This window comes from Triturus cristatus, chromosome 4_1, assembly GCF_964204655.1.
Source record: "Triturus cristatus chromosome 4_1, aTriCri1.1, whole genome shotgun sequence".
Taxonomy (NCBI): Eukaryota; Metazoa; Chordata; class Amphibia; order Caudata; family Salamandridae; genus Triturus; species Triturus cristatus.
The window spans coordinates 1,017,906,587-1,017,926,481 of NC_140585.1; the positions used below are offsets into that span (position 1 = coordinate 1,017,906,587).

Here is a 19,895-nt window from a genome sequence, read left to right on the forward strand (position 1 = left end):
GTTGTGTGAAACCTCTCCTGGTGGCTTTTAAACATCTCATACAATAAATACTCACACTGGCTCTACCATGATTAACTCAAAGAATCTTGTTCACAAATTTAATTAGCCCTATCACATATTATTCTTTGTGTAATAGAAACTTACGGAAGGTCAATCTATGTTTACCTGTCATAGAATAATGTATTGCCAGTGTGAGAGGGCCATGATCTAAAACCTAAATAGGGTGAAAATCTACCACTGATCTTTGAGCCATTCCTTACTAACTGAAAAGCAAGTCAGGAATGCTTTAAGGTATTTGTAAAAGACACACAATTGATGGACGGAATGTAGAACAAATCAAAACATTCACCCCCAGTAAAGAGATCTGGGTTAAATCCATCATTCTTTTACTCACCATGCCACCCCAGTTTAGACCTGGCCGTATGCAAATCAGTCTTGACCCTGTGCCTCATGGGAACAGTCCAGCCCGAACTACCAAGCCAGGTCCTCCCTGGACTGGAAACAAGCATCCAAGGACCGGTTTTGGGGTTTCACCCCTCTTCAGCCAGGATAGCTTGATTCCAGTGGCACAGTGAGCCCGGGACCCACGCCTGGGCATACCTGGCACACTTAGGGCGAGGAAGCAGAAGACACACAATTGATGGACGGAATGTAGAACAAATCAAAACATTCACCCCCAGTCAAGAGATCTGGGTTAAATCCATCATTCTTTTGCTCACCATGCCACCCCAGTTTAGACCTGGCCATATGCAAATCAGTCTTGACCCTGTGCCTCATGGGAACAGTCCAGACCGAAATGCCAAGCCACGTCCTCCCTGGACCGGAAACAAGCATCAAGGTATTTGTAGCATTTTTCATTGCTGATGAGCTACAGTGAAAGTCTCATACTACTATACGGCTGCCGGGCAGCATTCTAAATTCATCTTTTATTACCACGAATATGATGGGGTTGTCATTGTTGGGGTCACATACATAGCAAATATTAAGCTGGAAGCCATAAATCATACACCCTATATAACCTATTCCCCCCTACATGGCTGATAATGTGTTTCATATTCACTCTACAGCACTCACTCCACTTTCCTGTAATCCACAGTCTTCTGCTTTCTTTTTTCCTTTTCTTTTTCCTCCCCCTTTGCCCTACTCTCCACTCATCCCACTCCTCCCCTAATCCCATTCTGTACCACAACCCCCACCAGCCACTTCTCAATGTTCCCCCAACTCTGCAATCCAGTGTGGGGAAAAAAAGGGGGAAACATTCCGCCCAAGGATATCCCACATTAAGCATCCCTTTAAGCCTTATCCTTTAAGCCTTAGGATACGAGTTCTTCCATGGTATCCAGAACTGATTAGCATCGACAACATCCATAAAATTCTGGAAGCCCTCTGCCAATTCATTCTTATGCATGCCACTCTTAATGTACTAGGGTCTGTGAAGCTCGAAACTGTGGTAGAAGTAATTGCATTTCTCATTGTTTTCTTGCTGTTTCCCAATCAGGGTAGGAAAAAACTGAATAAATGAATCCATGTTAGGATGTTACCCTATTCCTGTGATGGGCAATATAGATTCAGTGATCTGAAAATCTTGGAAAGAACAGATAATTGTTTTCTGTTTATGCCCTGTTGTTTTAGACAGAACTTGATGTACCTAGGTGATTGGGAGATTAAGAGTGTTCTTCCATCTCCCAAGGTAATCCTTCTAATTGTGATTAGGGGAGCCCTGTCTCAGCACCCACAGGAACTTCAACGATCCAGATATTAGAGCATCTGGATCTATTCTCGAGGTTCTCACATTTTTGAGTCAAACTACTAATCTGATTGTCAGGATCGGAATTCACATGCTCCTCTAGCCTGGTGAGCTGATTCTCAGCTTTGTTGATGTTGGTCGAAAAAGACCTTTAGTGCATCAACTTTTCTTGTCAGGGCTTCCCTCTTCGGAGCTTATTCAGCCTAGGCTCTTTTTATGCCTGTGATCGCCATCAGAAGAATCTTAAACATAGATTTAGTGGAGGAGGTAGTTATTTGTGAAGATTGCTCTAGCTGAGCGCTTTTGATTCTTCTGGGTCATCAGACTCTAAATGGGTTACCGGCCATATATACTCAGTGTCCAGATGCACTTCCTCCACTCTTACCACCAGGTCATGATCAGCGGAAAGTTCCTGTTCGAGCAGGTTTTATTGACTGGAGCTGAAGACTAGTGGAGTTATTCCCAGATTCCCTTTTGAAAGCTGAGGATATACTGAACATATTGCAGTTGGTCTGGGGCAGGTAATTGCATTAGGATAGTCCCTTGTGCCTGATCTTGAGCAAATCTAGCATGACTCTTTGGCCCCTTCCATCTGCCTTCTCAAATTAAGCCGCTCCTGATATATTAGACCTCACTATAACAAGATCCTGGTTATGGACCCCAGATCATCTTTTGGGTTCCCCTCATCGGGTGAGGGCTTATTCTTAATTCCAGCACACTCCACCTCATTATTACAAGTAACATATGGCAGTGAACAAAATTTGCTACTCAAGCCACTGACGTAAAGACGCTAAGGCCTGACTAATTTTGAGCAGGGCAAGACCATTTTCTGCCTGATCATTGGCATGTCTATCTTTGACCTCATCTGTCCTTATCTTTCAAAGAACCTCTTAAAGTGTCAAATCATCCAGACAATGACATTGATAAGACACCTAATGCGACATCAGTCTGGGACATTTGCCTTGTTATCTATATTTTAATGTCAGATAGTGAAAACAATATATACAATTTAGTCTGAATTGATGTATTGTTACCATACTTGTTTATGAGTGAGTCTCAAGACTAGCATATTGAAACATATAGGTTATGTCAGAAATTCCTAAAAAATTCCCAATGCAAAATAAAATTGGAGGTCAACATCAAGAGGCCCTTAAGTAGAGAGGCTCGTTTACCCAGTTTATCTCACAAGATTCTTCCAGAGATCTTGACACAGACCACCAGATTGTTGTATTGTTGCAGGATCCAGTCCTACGCTGAAAGCTGATACCGAGGCAAGTCTGAGAGGAGAGTAGCTGAGCCCAGCGTATATTTGTTTCCCTTTGGAGGGAACAGTCTCTCACAGCTACTGTTAATTACAGATTCTAGCTGTATAGATGCAAATTAAGCTACTCCCTGCTTTCATATTGTAGCACATAGAAGTGATCTTTAGGGTGTTAGGTCACCAAATGAACTTTTTACTATGTTAGAAATGTTCATTTTATTCTTGTGGTTAGTAGCATGCAACTATGCTGTTTCAGAAATATTCTGTGTGGTTATTTTAAAGATCCTATGCAACAGAATTAGACTGTTGAAATACAATTATTTTAAAAATAAAGTGTATTCTTGTGTTAGTGCAGAGCTTGTGTGTGATATCCTAAAGAATGAAATTGTGTTTGAGTTACCACTGTGTGCCTGACCCCTTTTTTAAGGGACTATTACTAACCCAGAAAGCACAGACACCACATCAACAGCATATTGAGTGTGATTGTGTGGGCCTACAACAACCTGTAGTTTCACTCTCATGTGTTGGTCTGCTAAACTAAGTTCAGTCATCCGTGGGTGGGAAAGTCAAACCTTGATGGGTACAGTGGGACTCTTCCTTAAGTGCAGTGGATGTGAAGTTTCAGTATGATCCGACTCTTCGGACAGAAGCTTTTTCCTAATATGAACTAAATGTCACTCAAACTCCAAAAGCCTTATCCATTGAGTCATATCAGAGCTTGTTCTACATGGACGGCTCTGCACAACCTCTAGTAGGTACCAAATATAAGTGTTCCGCAGCATGCCCAGCAGTGTAGGATATAGTGAAAGATGGTGAGTTCCACCCACAACATACCCACATCAAAATCCTAGATGACACCTTACAAGATAAGATTCTATCAGTCTAAGTGATGCACAATTTGGTCCATTAGTGTGATGAGATTCACACCAAAGGGAACTGTGGGCCGACTTAGCTACAAAGGCTACAATACAGACTGTCAAGGTAGCAGCCTTATATAGATCTCAAATGAGGATAAACACGGCTATAATAACCACAATACAGGCAATTACAAAGACTGAAAAAACCTCCAGATGGCTTTCATCTCAAATATTCCTACATACTTGATTCAGAGAACATCCCTGTTGTAGCTTTGGCCATTGTGGGAGACAGGATAATTACTAACAAGCTGTCTAGATTAGACTTAATCTGGAAAGGCCACAAGGGGTTGGTGTCGTCCCATAGTGGGATAAACGAAACAGTAGCAATGCTACAGCAATGCTACTGCCGGCCCTCTATATATAAACATACTAGAGATTATGTTAGACAATGTGATGTTTGTTAACAGATCAAGGCTCCTACTGCAAGAAAACCTCACCAGACTCCCCTCACAGTCTCCAATATCCCACATAGGGTTATATATTTAGACCATGTTGAGCCAATAAATACTGTTAACCAATATAAGTATATATAGATGGCAATCAATTCATTTCCTTGATTCCTCTGGATGTGGTCACAGAGAAATGCAGGTGCTCAAGCAGTCATAAAGGATTTGCAGTGTCTGGTAGCCATGGGAACACTTCAATCATTCCATTCAATGCTGCTCTGGGAGTTTGACTGCAATTCAGCAATCTGTATCATGCAGAAAGTAACAGATTTGTTGAGCATGAAAATGGCATGATTAAACAAGCTTTGACTGCTAGGGTACTAAGTTCGGGTCTTAGTTCAACTATCTAAAGAGTTCAGAGAGCATTAAATAACTTGTCTAGATAAGTATAAGGAGGCGCACTCCAAACAATTTACTATTTGATATGCATATCTGTACCTGGTCTGGATAATCCTGAGAAGGGGGCCGGCGAAAAAGAGTTTAAGCTGGACCAATGTTTAAATGTCTTGCAGAGTGTACAAGAGGCCGTAGACAAGCTGTCTAATATGAAGCATTCTCAAGCTGCCAACAGCAAAAAGAAGGTCTTTACAGCTGCTGACACGTGGTTCCCTAATTCAAGAAAAGATCCACGATAAGCAAGCTTTGAAACGACCTACAGGCCATATGTTCCTGTTCTTGGGGTAAAATGCAAACAAACGGTAATCCTGCCTCCTTTGCCTGGTTCAAAGTAAAACCGACAGGTGTACATTGACTACGTCAAGAAGCATTATGTGGCCAATTCTGAATAGCAGATTCTCCTGGACATCAACAAGAATTCGGAGTAGGACCTCTCAGCCTCTCCCTAGTCTGAATGATTAGAAGAGAGCAGTAACATTATTAGCTTGCGTACCCAGCGGAGGTTATTTGAGCAGACTGCTTCCCCGGCTCCACACTGAGCAATGGATTCCATGGATGGATCTGATGCTGCCATCACTACAGTCACAAATGTTCCAAGCAACACCATGGTTCATTATGAACCTCTGAATCAATCAACATTGATCGAGATTATGACTTGTCAAGAAACAACAACTTATAAGAATGAATCTGAATTCTACAAAGAGGCATTTTCATCATGCTCTATGCCATCGATTTCTTCTTGCTTGACAATGATTTTGTGACAGGTACTTGATACCTGTTGCAAAACTAATGGTCCTATGTTTGGATCACTACAGGAGTGTTGCTTTTCATCAAGTGGCTGACAATGCTGACTGTCATTCTACTGCTACTAAATGGGCAATATGTCCATGAAAGAACTATGCCACAACCCTTTGTTCAAGAACTCCAACCATATCTCTAATCCTACAGAGTTCAACCAGATCTTTAACTGCAGTCATCACAGGTTATCCTGGGTATAATATGGAAAAAGGTTCCTTATCAGTTTATGGGACAGATTGAGACAATGCAATTTTGCCATATGTGTTGAAAGTTTCAATGAATGATGTGATTATTCCTGGTTCTGTCTCAGATGACTCGGATACTGAAACTGTAAAATGTATGATGTCTGATTTACAGCCGTACACCACTTTGAACAATGAAGATCCTTCTTTGAATGTATTGAATATTAAAGAAATGCATTGCTTCTATCACTATGCACACTATTACATACATAGAACTAGGTATCCTAGAGAGATATAGAATGACATACAATGAGAAGAAATTTAATTAGAATTAAGCCATACAGGGATCGTAAAATGTTTTAGTGCTGTTTTCATAATATTCTGTGAAGCTATTTTACATGTGCCAAACAACAGAATGAGACCATTGAAATAAAACACCTTAAATATAAAGCGTTTTTTCTATTAGTAAAGAACTTGTGTGTGATATTCTAAGGAACAAAACTGGGTTTGAATTACCACTGTGTCCCTGACCCCTTTTTTACGGCACTGTTAAAAACACAGAAAGTACAGACACCACATCAATTATGTATTGAGAGAGATTGTGTAGGTCTACAACAACCTGTACTTCCATGCTTAAGCGCTGGTACACTGAACTAAGTTCGGGCATCTGTGGTCGGGAAAGTCAAATCTTGCAGAGCTAAGCAAAAGCCTTAGTTTATGCAACATCACCTGTCATCTTCTCCTGGTCTTGCACCAAGGGGTCCTCCGTAGGGCTCCACCAAGAAGAACAATGATATACTTCAAAATACTGAGGTGGGAGTATAGGTTTTAACCCCCGGGGACACTAGAGGGGTCTATTTGCCACCGACAACAATCCTGAGCAAGATCTATACCTGAGGATGGTCTACCAGCATTCTTTATAGATGTCTTCACAGTACCTTTTTTCCTTGTTTTAGCTACCATCTTGTATTGTATGGAATACAGTTATGAAAGAGTGCTTTTATAGTAATCCTCCAGCCTGCTGCAGCACCCTGGTGCCACCACACACAGTATTTCACCCCTTGTTTCTTCTCCTACTCCCCTTCTTCTCCCTTCTTCTTTCCCCCTTTTTCAACACACCCCCTACTCCTTTACCTCTTTTTTCTTTTGGTCTCTTCTCCCTCTCCTCCTTCGTCCCCTCCCACTTTCCTCCTTTTCCTACCCCCTTCTTTACCTTATTTCCCTTAATTTAGTACTACTAGTGAAGAAAGAATAAAAAACAAATAGAGTCAAGGATAGGCCCCCGAAGCAATCCCAAACTTGGCAGGTCTAAGGCAAATTGTTCAACTGTCTATACAAAGTATCCCCTCTGACACATATCAATGAAAAGTTGGGGAGACAAAGAACACAAAAAAGGAGAAGGTTGTGACAAGCGTTTTTAGCTCATGCTACTGCCGGCATGAGACACGAAGGGGATTGGAAATGAAGCTGTTTGCGATTAACTTCTCACATTGAGCAGAGATGCAGTAGGCTCGATGTGCAGGCTTGGGATGGGATTGGGGAATGCTGTTCCCTCACTCAAGCAGCAACAGATTTCTCCACCAGGGAGCGACTTTCCAACAATTAAGGCAGATCACAGACAGCCCCCAGCAGGTGTGATGTTCAGCAAGTCCCCGCCATGTTGGGCTCCACTGGCAGCTGTCATCCGTTCCAGAATCCATTTGTCCTCCACAGTGTCTCCAGCTCTCAGAATGGAGGCTCACTAGGGTTACTGCCATTTCCCACTTCCGCATTCTGAGCTGCAGTACCTCTACCGAAGCAAGGGACAGAGAGAGAGCCCAGGCAGTGCATCTGGTCCGGCACAGCCAATGGTACGTAGCGTCCACAGTTGCAGAGTGATGGGGTATCATGGCGCTCAGATCCCAGCAGTGGATTACAAGTTATGTCCTAAAGGTACCCTCAGAAATGAGCAATTACCAGGGTAATTGAGAATTACTTGATTTCTCCAGAAATTCACTACTTCTCACCAAAGTTTCCCCTGGAGATTTCAGTTGCATTCAGCAATCAAAATGTCTGAGTCAAATGCACTGAATCTGCGTTGTTACTGCGGATCCAGTTACTGGTCCCATAGGAAGTATAGTGACACTCGTAGGGAATCCCTTTGTTTGGGGTGATTTTACCACATGATTTTACAGTACAACTGGAAAGGTGTTAAAATGTGGGTGTTCATCTATTCATAATGTAACCACCCATTTTGCATCTCCTTTTCAGTGCAATGCACATCTGGAAAACTACTGTTTTCACCTCTTTTCAGTTTCTATGTATCTGTAAGTGTATATACTGCAATATAATGCAATGTAATAACTGTTGTGTAATGTAACACGTGGTTTGAAATGCAATAATTGTTGATTTCTCCTCGTCAAAGTGTTTGCAAAAGTTCATGGAAAAAAAGATAGGAAATGAAATAAAATTGACCAATAAAATATCCATGTTGTGTAATGCAATAATTATTTAATTCTCCTAGTCTAAATGTTTGTAAAAGTTCATATAAAAAGGAAAGAAAAGAAAATAGCATTGACCAATCAAATATTCTTACGGATTACTGTTAAAGCCCAAAAAGGTAATTATTGGCCCTTATTCAAACTGTAACATTAGAATGATACTCTTATGCAGCATGGACATTGACTGGACATTCTGATTTTTGTCTTATTCAAGTGGTCAAAGATGGTGCATCATTAACACGGATGCTCATACCAAGATTCCACCAACATGTGTATGACACTCTGCCAATTGTCCTTACCCATACTGAAGTAAAATCTCAGGTTCCCATAACTCGTGGTGTCCATATAGGGGGAACACAGCTTTCGCTCTCCATCCTTCAGGAAAACAAGTGATGAGCCAGATTCCAGGGTTCCACATTCGCTGCTAACGACACCTCCGGTGATCTCCCAGCTATGCAGAAGAGAACAAGAAGGGTTAGTTCAGAAAGAACTTGCAATAGTAGCAGAAATCAGGAATAAAAAGACTTGGGCTGTGGGATGTTATGCAACTGGGAGGAAAGAATTGACTAAGAATGCGATGGGCTTGCTTATATAGTGGTTAGTTACCATATGATGTTTACTACCCTCTTTAAAGGGAACATTGAGCTGAAAGTTTCTGATTACCTGATTTCGAAGTCGTACATTTACCATTACAAATTTCCCAGAACAAAAATGCTTTTAGTACACATGAGTATATGATCAACCTTTCTCAGTAAATGAGGCATTGAGATGTATTTTACTATTTGATTTATTTATCCAATAAAAAACATGCCTGCATTGCCCTACTATATTTTCGGAAATATAACTAGTTCCTTACAAAATTCTGAATCAGTTCCCGAAGCAGCAGAAAGGACTGAGGAGAGTATGGCACGAAAAGGTGGCAGGTTCTAGGATTAGAGGTAAGGATGGCTCCATCCAAATTTAGGGCTAGTGGTGGTGTCAAGACTTAGTCAACATAGAGTTCAAGGGGGAATAAAACAATTCTTTACTAATAGGTGGACTACAGCGATGAGATGTCCCCTGAATCCTGGCACCCTGCGGTTCACAATACTCCGGTCATGGTTTATTACTGGCCAGGCAACCATATGAAAGCATAGATGTAGCGCCAAACTCATCTTTGACTGGAGGCACTATCATTAAAGAATTAAGGCCTTGAGATTGACTTAGACCCAAGAAGGCAATGGGTGCTGAAGTTTAAAACATAGATCTGGAAGGGAAAAAAGTAGAAGCTCCTTTGCTGAGTAGTTTACGTTAGGGTGCAATGTGCTTCACTGGAACTGCCATATTGCACTGAATTTTTAGGACTGTATATACACAGCCTCAGGCAGTGGTCTACACCTCATGTTACCACTACACACAACATATATTTTAAAAACTTGCTATAGTTCTTAATGTGTAATAACCTGTAGAAATATTCCTGATTTGATGTAATGTACTACAGCTGTGCAAAAATACTCATTATGCAATTAATATATCCTGTCTGCTAATTATTGTCCATTTCAATTAAACAGACCAGCACAGTGGAAAAGCTAGTTCTCGTTTACATGATTAATTTACCTTTAGCACAGTAGGCTGGTTCTAGCAGCAGATACTGTGGCATCACAACTCAACTGTAACAGGATCTTACAGTTGAGCAGCTAATCCATTTTCATGTTACAGGTGACTAGTGATCCCACAACTAGACCGTAATAAGAAAATTAGAAACGTGTTTGTATACAGGGATTGGAGCCATCTATGTGTTATAAATAAATGAAAAGTGCATTAGCATGGAACTTTCTATTTTCACTCCTCACCTTCCACGAACCATTTGCTGATGCAATGCAGATCAGTCTCCTGACCCTGGGGCTGAGTAGTGCAAAGAAAAGCAGCCCACGTTCTCAGACCAAGACACTACTGAGATTGCTTCGTTGTGCACACTACAGTCCTTTGCTTAACAAGTAAATAATTCGAAAACCCGTATGGTAAACAAATGTTAAATACGGCCAGCGCTAAGCTTACATTGGACTTGGCTTCATGGGAGTTTGGCGGGCGAGCATGCTCATGTTCCTAGCACGCAGCATCGATAAATTGATATTTGTCAGTATTGCACCTTTATGTTGTAGCGTTATGGCTCCCTTAAAGAAGGCGTTTTGGTGCACCTTGGTCAACGCCAGGTGCTCACTGCATTGGTTCAGGAGGATCACATTTTGAGCAAGTGGGTAACTCGAAAATATCCACAGATTTTGAGTGGTTCGAGGGTGGTTTGCTGCAGACAACTTCTGGACAAAATTATATTTCTTAGTTTTTATTGTCTTTGTTATCCATTTTCATTTGATTCAAAGTCAAACGAGGTTGTAAGACCTGCTGAGCCGAAAACTGTCCCCACCACGATTGGAAAGAGTGAGTAATGTTGGCAGAACGCCCTTGGTCCATCTAAAACCCACCCTTGCAAGTTCTTCCTACACACCACCAAGGGCAATCAAGGCCACCTACTCCTCTGACTATGAATCCAATAAGGCTGGTATACGTTTCGCTTATCTAACGTATTGTGTGAGGGTGTAGCTTCAACTACCATGGTGAGGCGAGAGAGGAACGAGAGGCTCACCACACTTCAAGTGGGCGCCACCATATCCCTATGCATCTGCCCACAGACAGAGATTGACTTTGAAATTCAATTGACTCACCCACTGGAATTTTTAGGCTGAGCTCAAGATATACCTCCCATGGGAAACCTGCTTTCTGGACTCTCAGTTGCTGACATCACTGTTGACATCACAGTCTCGGGAGCATATCAGCAATCGCTGCTATTTCTGAAAATGCTTTACTAGCGGATGTGACATTTGTACAGTTGTTATGCTATAAATGACTAAACTGGTTAGGTAGTGTAAGTGAGCGCTCTCACTGATGATCCCGTCATTAGACAAAGAACCACACGTCCCATCAATCACATTATAACTACCTTCCTCCTTGCAGCTTTGAGTGCAGCCCACTCTCAGAACAGCATCTGGTGCCTTTTCCCTATTGGATTGGCTTTCAATGCAACAATGACTTTCTTCTTCATTACAGGCTGTATCTGGAATGCGGGTTTGCGGATGCATGTGGTGGTCCCTATTGGTCTGCATATCCAGGCAGCACTTTGTGAGGCCTAGACAAGCATGTTAAGACTACAGGTTTACAGCTGAGAAAGCTGGTGCAGTTAGCCTGATCTGACCCGAACTACCCAATGCGTTACATAGGGGAATCAGACCGGGGGCACAAGACTGGTACCCGATCCAATGACTTCACCGGCCCACGGATTCTTTTAATCACCCACATCATATGGACAAACAGGCGTCGGTGCTTTGTGTTTCTCCACAGTGAACATGAGGTACGTCTGAATAAACCACAGACACTCTCCAAGGCGGGGCCAACCCAGCGGAAGTAAGTAGCTGACTCGACGTTGACGTATTGAAGGCAATCTGCCCATGGGTCGTCGGCCTTGAGCATGCTCCATTTCTTCCAATTAAAATACCCTGCCTGTCCGCTGACCCGCAAGCCGATGAGGGGGTTACGACGCAGCGAAGGCTTTTTTCGAAGGGTTAATCCATTTTGAGGAACATCGTGTAAGTGTCCCTGGTCTTGCGGGTGGGAGGGGCAGCTTAACATCTGTAACAAGGAGGAGAATTTAGCTCCACTGTCTCCATCCCCGTTACCAGCACTGCAGGGAATGCCCAGCGCCCAGACAATGCATGGGATTTAATGGGATGCAGGACTTGCGCGGAGCCCCAAGCCAGGACTTGAGTGGTCATTAGACAAGGGCGCAGGAATCGCAATTCCATGAAATCATTATATGAACGATAACAAATTGTAAACAGACTTTCGAGGGCTCCTTGTGAGCAGGAAGAGAGAGTAAGGAATGCAGCGCGCCTGAAAGAAACGCAACTTAAGAGGAGTCGATTAACCCCACCCGGGGGTGATAAATGCACATCTTGCGATAGTCCCTCTTGGGGGAGCATGCCAGGCCGGAGTGCACACCGAGTGTGCTTCAGGAGTCTGACCCTTGCTTCGTGTAAATATGCTTTTGTACGTGCCTGACGCACTGTAGGATTGCTATAAATAATTTCACGCTCATAGGTAGAAAAATATGCAACGCAAAGCCAGTGGGAGGGTGGATTCAGGAGGCTGCCGTGTATTCCACACTCCCACGAGGAGGCATGCAGCTAACAGCACAATGTGTTTTTTAAACACAGTGAGACATTTGAGACACATAAAGAAAGAGAATAACACTAACAACTATTGTAAACCAAATTAATAAACCAGCATAGTGTGTACTTCAATGTTTCTTGGACCCTTTGGGTCTTAAAATCCTAACCAGTCTTATAGCAGGTCTACTTTGCGCTAGGAACAGTGAGCTGCGTTCGCCTAGTTTTGTAAACTGTTACAACATATTATTAATAACATAATAACAACAAAACAACTATCATTATTAGTACTAGGATTAGTACTTCTATTATTGGTACCTCCCATCTGTACCTTAAAGACATATCTTTGCAGTATCTAAGATCTGCGGCCGGCGCTTTTATCCAGTCTAATCGTCCTCAGTTGCTTAAGGTGAGCAACATAAAAGGAGACATTAAAACTCCGAATACGGAAATGACATCAAACTTTAGAAGTGAACGTCTAACTCGGGAACCATCTTGAGGAAGCGAAGGAATAGAAGGGAATATCCAGATAGTACAACAGCGACCCCTGAAAGGCAAACCCACTGGACACCATATGTCGAGTTGTACAGATGTGCTGCACAATACATCTGCTCACAACTGCTTGGAAGCTCTGCGCTTATATTTGAGATAGTAGTGCCATGCTTTCAAAATCCTGGTAACTGATTAATCCAAAAAAATATGCAATATTATCTTTGTAAGTCCTGATATTTTCCTCTTTTTACAGACTTTTGGGCAGATGACGATGTTTGGTGTTTGGCACATAAGGACGCGGACGGACACTGTGTGTCAGATGAAGAGACTCGCCGTCTGGCAGAGGATGGCGTGCGCAGTTTAAGGAATGATGACGTTTTGTGGTTGGAAGATGAAGACATATGCTGTTTGGTAGATGAGTCCATCCTCTGGTGAAAAATGCTGTACACTGGGTAGCAGATGACAGTTGTTATTATTTTTCGTATTCTGACACAGTGGCAGGCGATGATGAACATTGTTTGACAGAGGATAGCCTCAAATTGCAAATATTGATGTAATTTATTGGGCAGATTATGGCATTATTTTTTTGTGTGGAGTTTTATATAGCACAAACTAGACCCAAAGGTATCAGAGCGCTTTACATGAGAACCAGTTACGTTACAGAGGGATACATTAATTTTGTTAGGCCCGGGGAGATTAAAGGGCATATCATCAAGCCCATGTTCGCCGGCGGCGAAATAATTATCTCACTATTTTTTAAGGACACGATAACACGTGTTTCCTTGATGCAGTCGCTGTTTTTTCACCATTTTGCATGTCACCGATTATTATCGCTAATGACATGCAAAATGGGCGTTCCCCACAAGGTCTGCTTCATTTACGTGGCAAACAGAACTTCCCACTATTAACAATGCAGCACCAGCGATGTAAAAAAACGCGCTAACCGCGGTTATCGCATGAAGTTAACGTCTGGTTTTGATTTTACTTAGCTATGCTGATAATGGGAGGTGGATCGCCATGTCACGACCACACTCCCCTTCAGCAAGCATCTTCATTATCATCGCTGGATTTCAGGCGATGTTTCTGGTTCTCGCTGTCTATCGCTGGAATTACATCGCCAGTTCGCAAGGCGTTGATAATACGCTGCTAACACGGCGATGTAATTCTGCGATAGACAGCGATAAACAGAAAAGCGCTAAGTGCGATTAGCTATGTTTATCGCTCTTCCTCGATAATATGCCCCTTAGTGGTTTTCCCAGAATCACATTTTTTTTAAACCTCTTTGTGACCTTAGGTTTGCTAAACAGACTCCATGCCAAGTGCTCTGTGAACGTGTTTTGCCATCTCTGTGCAGCAAGGTTTACTCAGAGTCTAAGCCACCACTCAGCCCAGTGATAATGTTAATACCCCTGTAAATCGGCAGCATTATGCTGCAGCGGCTAAGTTATGGAAATGTGAGGTGGAGGATATACATTCCACACAGTCCCTCTCTTATGAGTCGGATCCGGCTGCCCTGGCATCTAACGCTTAGTTTAGACCCATATTTTTTTCAAGAAAAATTGTACTGTTCATTTGGATCTCTTAGTTGGAAAATGTAATCAACATCAAAATCATTGATTGATGTAGAAGATCCTAGCTAAATTATTGCTAAATTATTGGTTTAGTGAGATTTTTAGAAGTTAAATAAAAAAATAATAGCAAAATGAACCATGATTTGTGCAGTAAAACCTTATGCAATAGAGTAATGCCAACGTTCTCTTGGAGTGACTGAACATCCCGTCAAGACCAGTATCCTGCTGGGACACGTGGTGACGGGAGCTCCAATAGTAATCCTATCCTAGCCTCCCTCCAACAAGACTAATTTGGGCATTAGACGAATTCCTAGCAGTCAACACAATCTCCCTTGAATAAACTAGGGGTTTGGTAAAGGGAAGGACTAAAAGACACTGGCCAGTCCTCCAGGGTGAAACTGGTATTGGGCTGCTTGTGTTCCACTTCAGGGAGGACCTGGCCTGGCAAAGGGTTTTAAGGGCAAAGACAGTTAAGGGATGGCAATTATAGTGCATGGGAAGATTACAAGCAGCTCAGAAACGTTGGTTCAATCGAGAGGGCTGCAAGGTCTAGAACACCGGTCTATGGAGATTGGAGCTAAGGAGTAGAAGGAGGATGGCTTTAAAGGGCAGACACTGAGCCAGGTCACTCAGATTGTCAAGGTTGCGTAAAGTGGAACTTCTGGAGCAGGGTGATAACCATCAGTAAAGGGAACACGTTCCCTTGCAAATTTCTTGGTTGCATGGTTTCCAGTGTTGTTCATTTCGTTCACTGTACCTGTACGAAAAATGGACGGCAGCGTGCCTCGTCATAGAAAGACAGTGGGAGCACACAGAATGGATGAAAACATTGAACACTAAAGAGGAAGGAAAAAGCAGAAAGGGAGGGAGGGCAAAAACAACAAAGGCACTGGAACTGGGAAAGTGAAGGAAATGAAGAATGCTGAAAACCATACAACCAAGACATTTGCAAAGAAACATGTTCCCTCGTCAGGGTCTCTGGGACAGAGGGAGCATGCTGGTGTTACAGCCGGTGTTACGTATCAAGAGGGAGTGTCGCATAGGAGCAAAGCAATATCTCCTTCTTTCTGCTCCTCAAGTTTTAGATTAGACTCCAAGGACGCCACAGTATTATAACATCACAATTTTTAGGTTTTGCCTATGAGATAGCTTTTAGCTGTCTGTAGGTAAAGGCCCATTGTGGACCACAGTGCTTTAAATGAGATGAGAAAATTGTGGGAAGTGCCTGAAAGGGGATGGCCTACGTAATAAAGGGTTTGGCTTATAACATGTGAACTACAATCTTATGCTTTACACAGAATGCAGCCTGACCAGCATTTATGTGTCTCTTTGAGAGTTTTCTGCTGTTGCATCCAGACATATCACACAAAAATAAACATATGCCTATAACAAGCCAGACCTATTGGCTTTGTTAGCAGATTGATATAAATGAGTAACAACAATGATTTTGTTGTAAGTAATTAGAATTGATAATGGCAAATGGTTCACGTGACCATCACTATGAGCGCACAGAAAAGACTTCAACAATTGTGTGAGCATGTAATCGGAAAACTTTTTTTTGCAGTTTTATCTGGCGCAAACATGGCCCAATGGCATTGGCAAGCTTTACATGAGCACCGGTTTACATTTCACAAAGACAGATTTTTATTGGGGGTAGGTAGATTACATGATTTTCCCAGAACCAAAGGATATTGAGTACAAGCCAGGACTAGAACTTATTTCCCCAGTTCCAAAGTTGGCAGCTCTAGCTATTAGATCACATTTCCTCCTATCATGGCCAGGGGCACTGAAATTATGCTGCTAGAAATGGGCCAAGTAATGCAGCAGAGTTGAGTGAATTATGCAGTAAGAAAAGACAAATTATGTGGCATAATGCGCCACATTTTGTAAGAAATATTACTTTATTATTTAATCATTTTAAACTTGCTAACTCTGTATGGGCATTTGTGGCACCTCATTAGTAACAGTTTAACACCCAAATATAGCAATAAGCAAAAGCCAGGTGACTAGTCCAGCTTTGCACAGCAACGTCACTGATTTTTAGTAACTTTTGAATCGTTTAAGCTAGAAATAAATTTGTTTTTTGTTAAAATCTCCAGATTATGTGACAGATGACGGATTATGTGGCAAATGCGGCAAATCTATAACTACGCAAAAATCGTAGCGGCCACACAATCGTATCATTCCAGTGACCCTGGTTATGGCCCACTGACTCACCCTGCCTTCAGCCTCAGCTCGAGGGTGCTCAATCCTGCCCATAATTAACATTGTTCCACAACCAGAATTCACCTGTACAATTACATGCAGCTAGGCTAACACGTACCATACAAGTATTGAGCAACCCAATATCTCAGCCTCTTAGTACATGTTAAAGTAAATTCTAATTGCACAACAAAATTGCCCCACAGCAGAGAGTTTACAAATATTAACAAATTCAAAATATTTTCTTGCATAAAATATGCAATGTACATACAGTAACATATTGCTAAAACCACTGGCAAAGCCAATAGGTCCCAAAGACGAGACTTATTGGCTTTTCCAATATTTGTTTTTTTGCCTATTATGCCTTATGCCATAAACTCCAGGGAGCTGGAGACCGAGGCAGCAGCCACTGACCTTCACAAACCGGACTCCAATGGTGCCAACCCTCTGGGGGAATGCCAGATGGAATAAATGACCAATCAGGCCCTGTCCAATACGGCCCTTCCCATTATTAGTCCTTCTTCAAGAGGTAACTGACTAAATCTACTGTTTGCGCTGACCTGATTTGAGAACTGATACATTAATTGACTTAGCACACTACCTGACTCTCAACTCTTTGCACAGGGTAAAAGTTGGTGGATCCTATATTTTTCTTTAAATTAGATCATATATGCCATTGGTAAATGGGAAAGGACCCTTCAAAACACACAATAATTAGGACATTTTCAATTTAATGAATGTTTTGGCTGGAAAGCAATTTTGGAATTTGATCAGCAGGGACGCAGCTTTATTTCTGAGCATTCAGTACTTTCATTTTGAACATGTTACAACATATCATTTACATGGAGCTGGTTCATATTGGCAACAGGCATCCATGAGTGTCCACTTAGACGGTAATGCTACTAAACACGCTGAACGGTCCATGCACAGGCTTTCTGCCTGCACAATGTTCTCCCACAACAGAGCTGGTACTCTAATCTCTGGGAGATTATAAAACATGCCGTGTCAATGCTCATCACTTCACAAGAATCATAAGCATCATTTCCGAGTTTCCTGTGGTGCACGCCATCAAGCGAGAGACATTTTGTGACGCGGTACAAATGTTTCCCATGTAACACACTCTTGTGGCATTAAAAATAAAAGCCTCCTTCAGAAAGAAGCCATTAGGTTCGATTCAGTGTCACTTAATCCAGTCAACCACAGGTGTTCACATTTAAATTCATACTTTAATAGTTTTATTTGAAATTGAATCTGAAATGTGGATTTCTATGTGAAATTAAAAAAGTCTGTGCTTATTTGTGGAAATTAATCTGACTTGCAATAATCTTCAGAATCACATATTGATCTGCCCGAGCAGAAGAAATGCTGTAACTTCTCAAATGTAGTAAAATATTACAGTTGAGTTGTGACATCATAATTCCTACTGCCAGAGCCTGCAGCCAGGCTGCAAGGTAGGTCACTGAGCACAAATATAGCTGCAGTTAAAGCTATTGTAGTAATGTAGTATATAGTAATTTACCATTATTGGAGTAATGTACCTTTGTGTATATTTCAATTGTACTTGACATCACTAGGCTCTGTAATGTAAACTGTAGTATTCAGATGCCTCTTGTATTTTACTGCGATCAGTTGTGGGTCTTGCTTGTGGATTAAACTATTTACTTCAACTACCTAACGTTTCCTTGGATTGATTGGATTTATATCGTGAAGATCCCACTACATTAATTGGCAACGCTTGGATTGACGGTCTGAAACCACGCATATTTTTAAGAGATTACATTGTGACCCACCGACCTTGGAAGATCGTCAGTACTTCGAGAAATTATGATGAAATTTCCATTTTAATGTTAATCGAGGCCGTGTAAGTACTGTTTACTCTTTATCGACTTTATTTGGTGCCTCGTAACTACAGTTCTCTTACCGGTGCAAAGTCTAGCACGGCTTTCTTTCAAACGCGCAGGCATTCTAGCAGCCACTCTGCCCCGCGCTCCTTCGTCTGGCACCTCTTCTACGCGTGCGGATGACATCAAGCGTTTCATAACGCGATGATGTCAGCACGTTTTGGCAGCCATTTTGAAAGATTGGGAAGCATTACCTTCACAGCAATAGCGGATACGCTCTAATTGAAAGCAAATAAACGATCTTCACACGCAAAGTTAGTTCATTTTGCAAATTTGACCTTTTTCAACAATTAAAAAGGAACTGCGTTATAAACAATATTTTTTGGGGGACACTTTAAAATACAAGGTGTTATAAAAAAAAAAAAATATATATATATATATATATATATATATATATATTTTTTTTTTTAAATATATTTCATTATAAATATGGATATCTCCAACAATAGTATTTTGAGCACCACCGTGTTTCTTGAAAGTTCCTGGCAAGCCACCCACACCATGGCATAAGTGGTTAAGAGTTTTTACTAACTATTTAGAAGCTATAGATGCCTTGCATTATTCTCCTTCCAGAAAGAGAGCTATTTTATTTAATCATCTTGGAGATGCAGGTCAACAACTTTTTGACAGTCTACCAATTGTGCAAAGTTCGTCCACAGATGATTCCTGGAATGTCTTCACTGAAGCTTTAGCTCATCTTGGGAAACAATTTAAAGATGAACCATCCATAATGGTGGAACGTCATGTTTTTGGGAAACATAGACAGTGGCCAGAGGAATCTATTGAGGACTATCTTGCCACCCTGAGAGTTCTTGCTGCAAAATGTGATTATGGTCCTTACCTTGACACTGCACTCCGAGATCAGCTGGTTTTCAATTGTTACAACAAAAAGATTCAGGAACGTATTTTGACTTGCAAGAATCCTACACTTGATGAAGTTATGGTCATTGCACGAAGTATAGAAGGTTCTGTCACCTCACAAAAAATTATTGCAGAATCTTCAGCAACGAATTCTACCAGTAGTGTTATGTCTTTATCTACGAACGACACTAATGAATGTAACATAAGTGCTGTCAATGCTCGTTATAAAGATAGAAAATATGTTGACCATAAACCTAACATCTTCTGTTAAGGTGTGGCTCAAAATTTCATGTGGGCAATAATCCAAATTGCCCAGCTCTAGGAAAAAGATGTAACAATTGTAAAAAGGTTGGTCATTTTTTTTACGGTTTGCAAAGTACCAAAAGACAAAAGTAAAGTTAACTTTGTGTATACAGAAGATGAAATTTGTGAAGCTCTTAAT

At 41.6% G+C, this 19,895-nt stretch overlaps 1 protein-coding gene across 1 annotated transcript in view; it reads right to left on the reverse strand.

The window, feature by feature from the left end:
- RELN (reelin) overlaps positions 1-19,895 on the reverse strand; it is a 1,440,257-nt gene that overhangs the window by 639,105 nt on the left and 781,257 nt on the right. Inside the window, exon 12 of the mRNA XM_085653954.1 lies at positions 8,527-8,678. Coding sequence (XP_085510080.1) covers positions 8,527-8,678 — 152 coding nt within the window. The remainder of the gene's footprint in view (positions 1-8,526; positions 8,679-19,895) is intronic.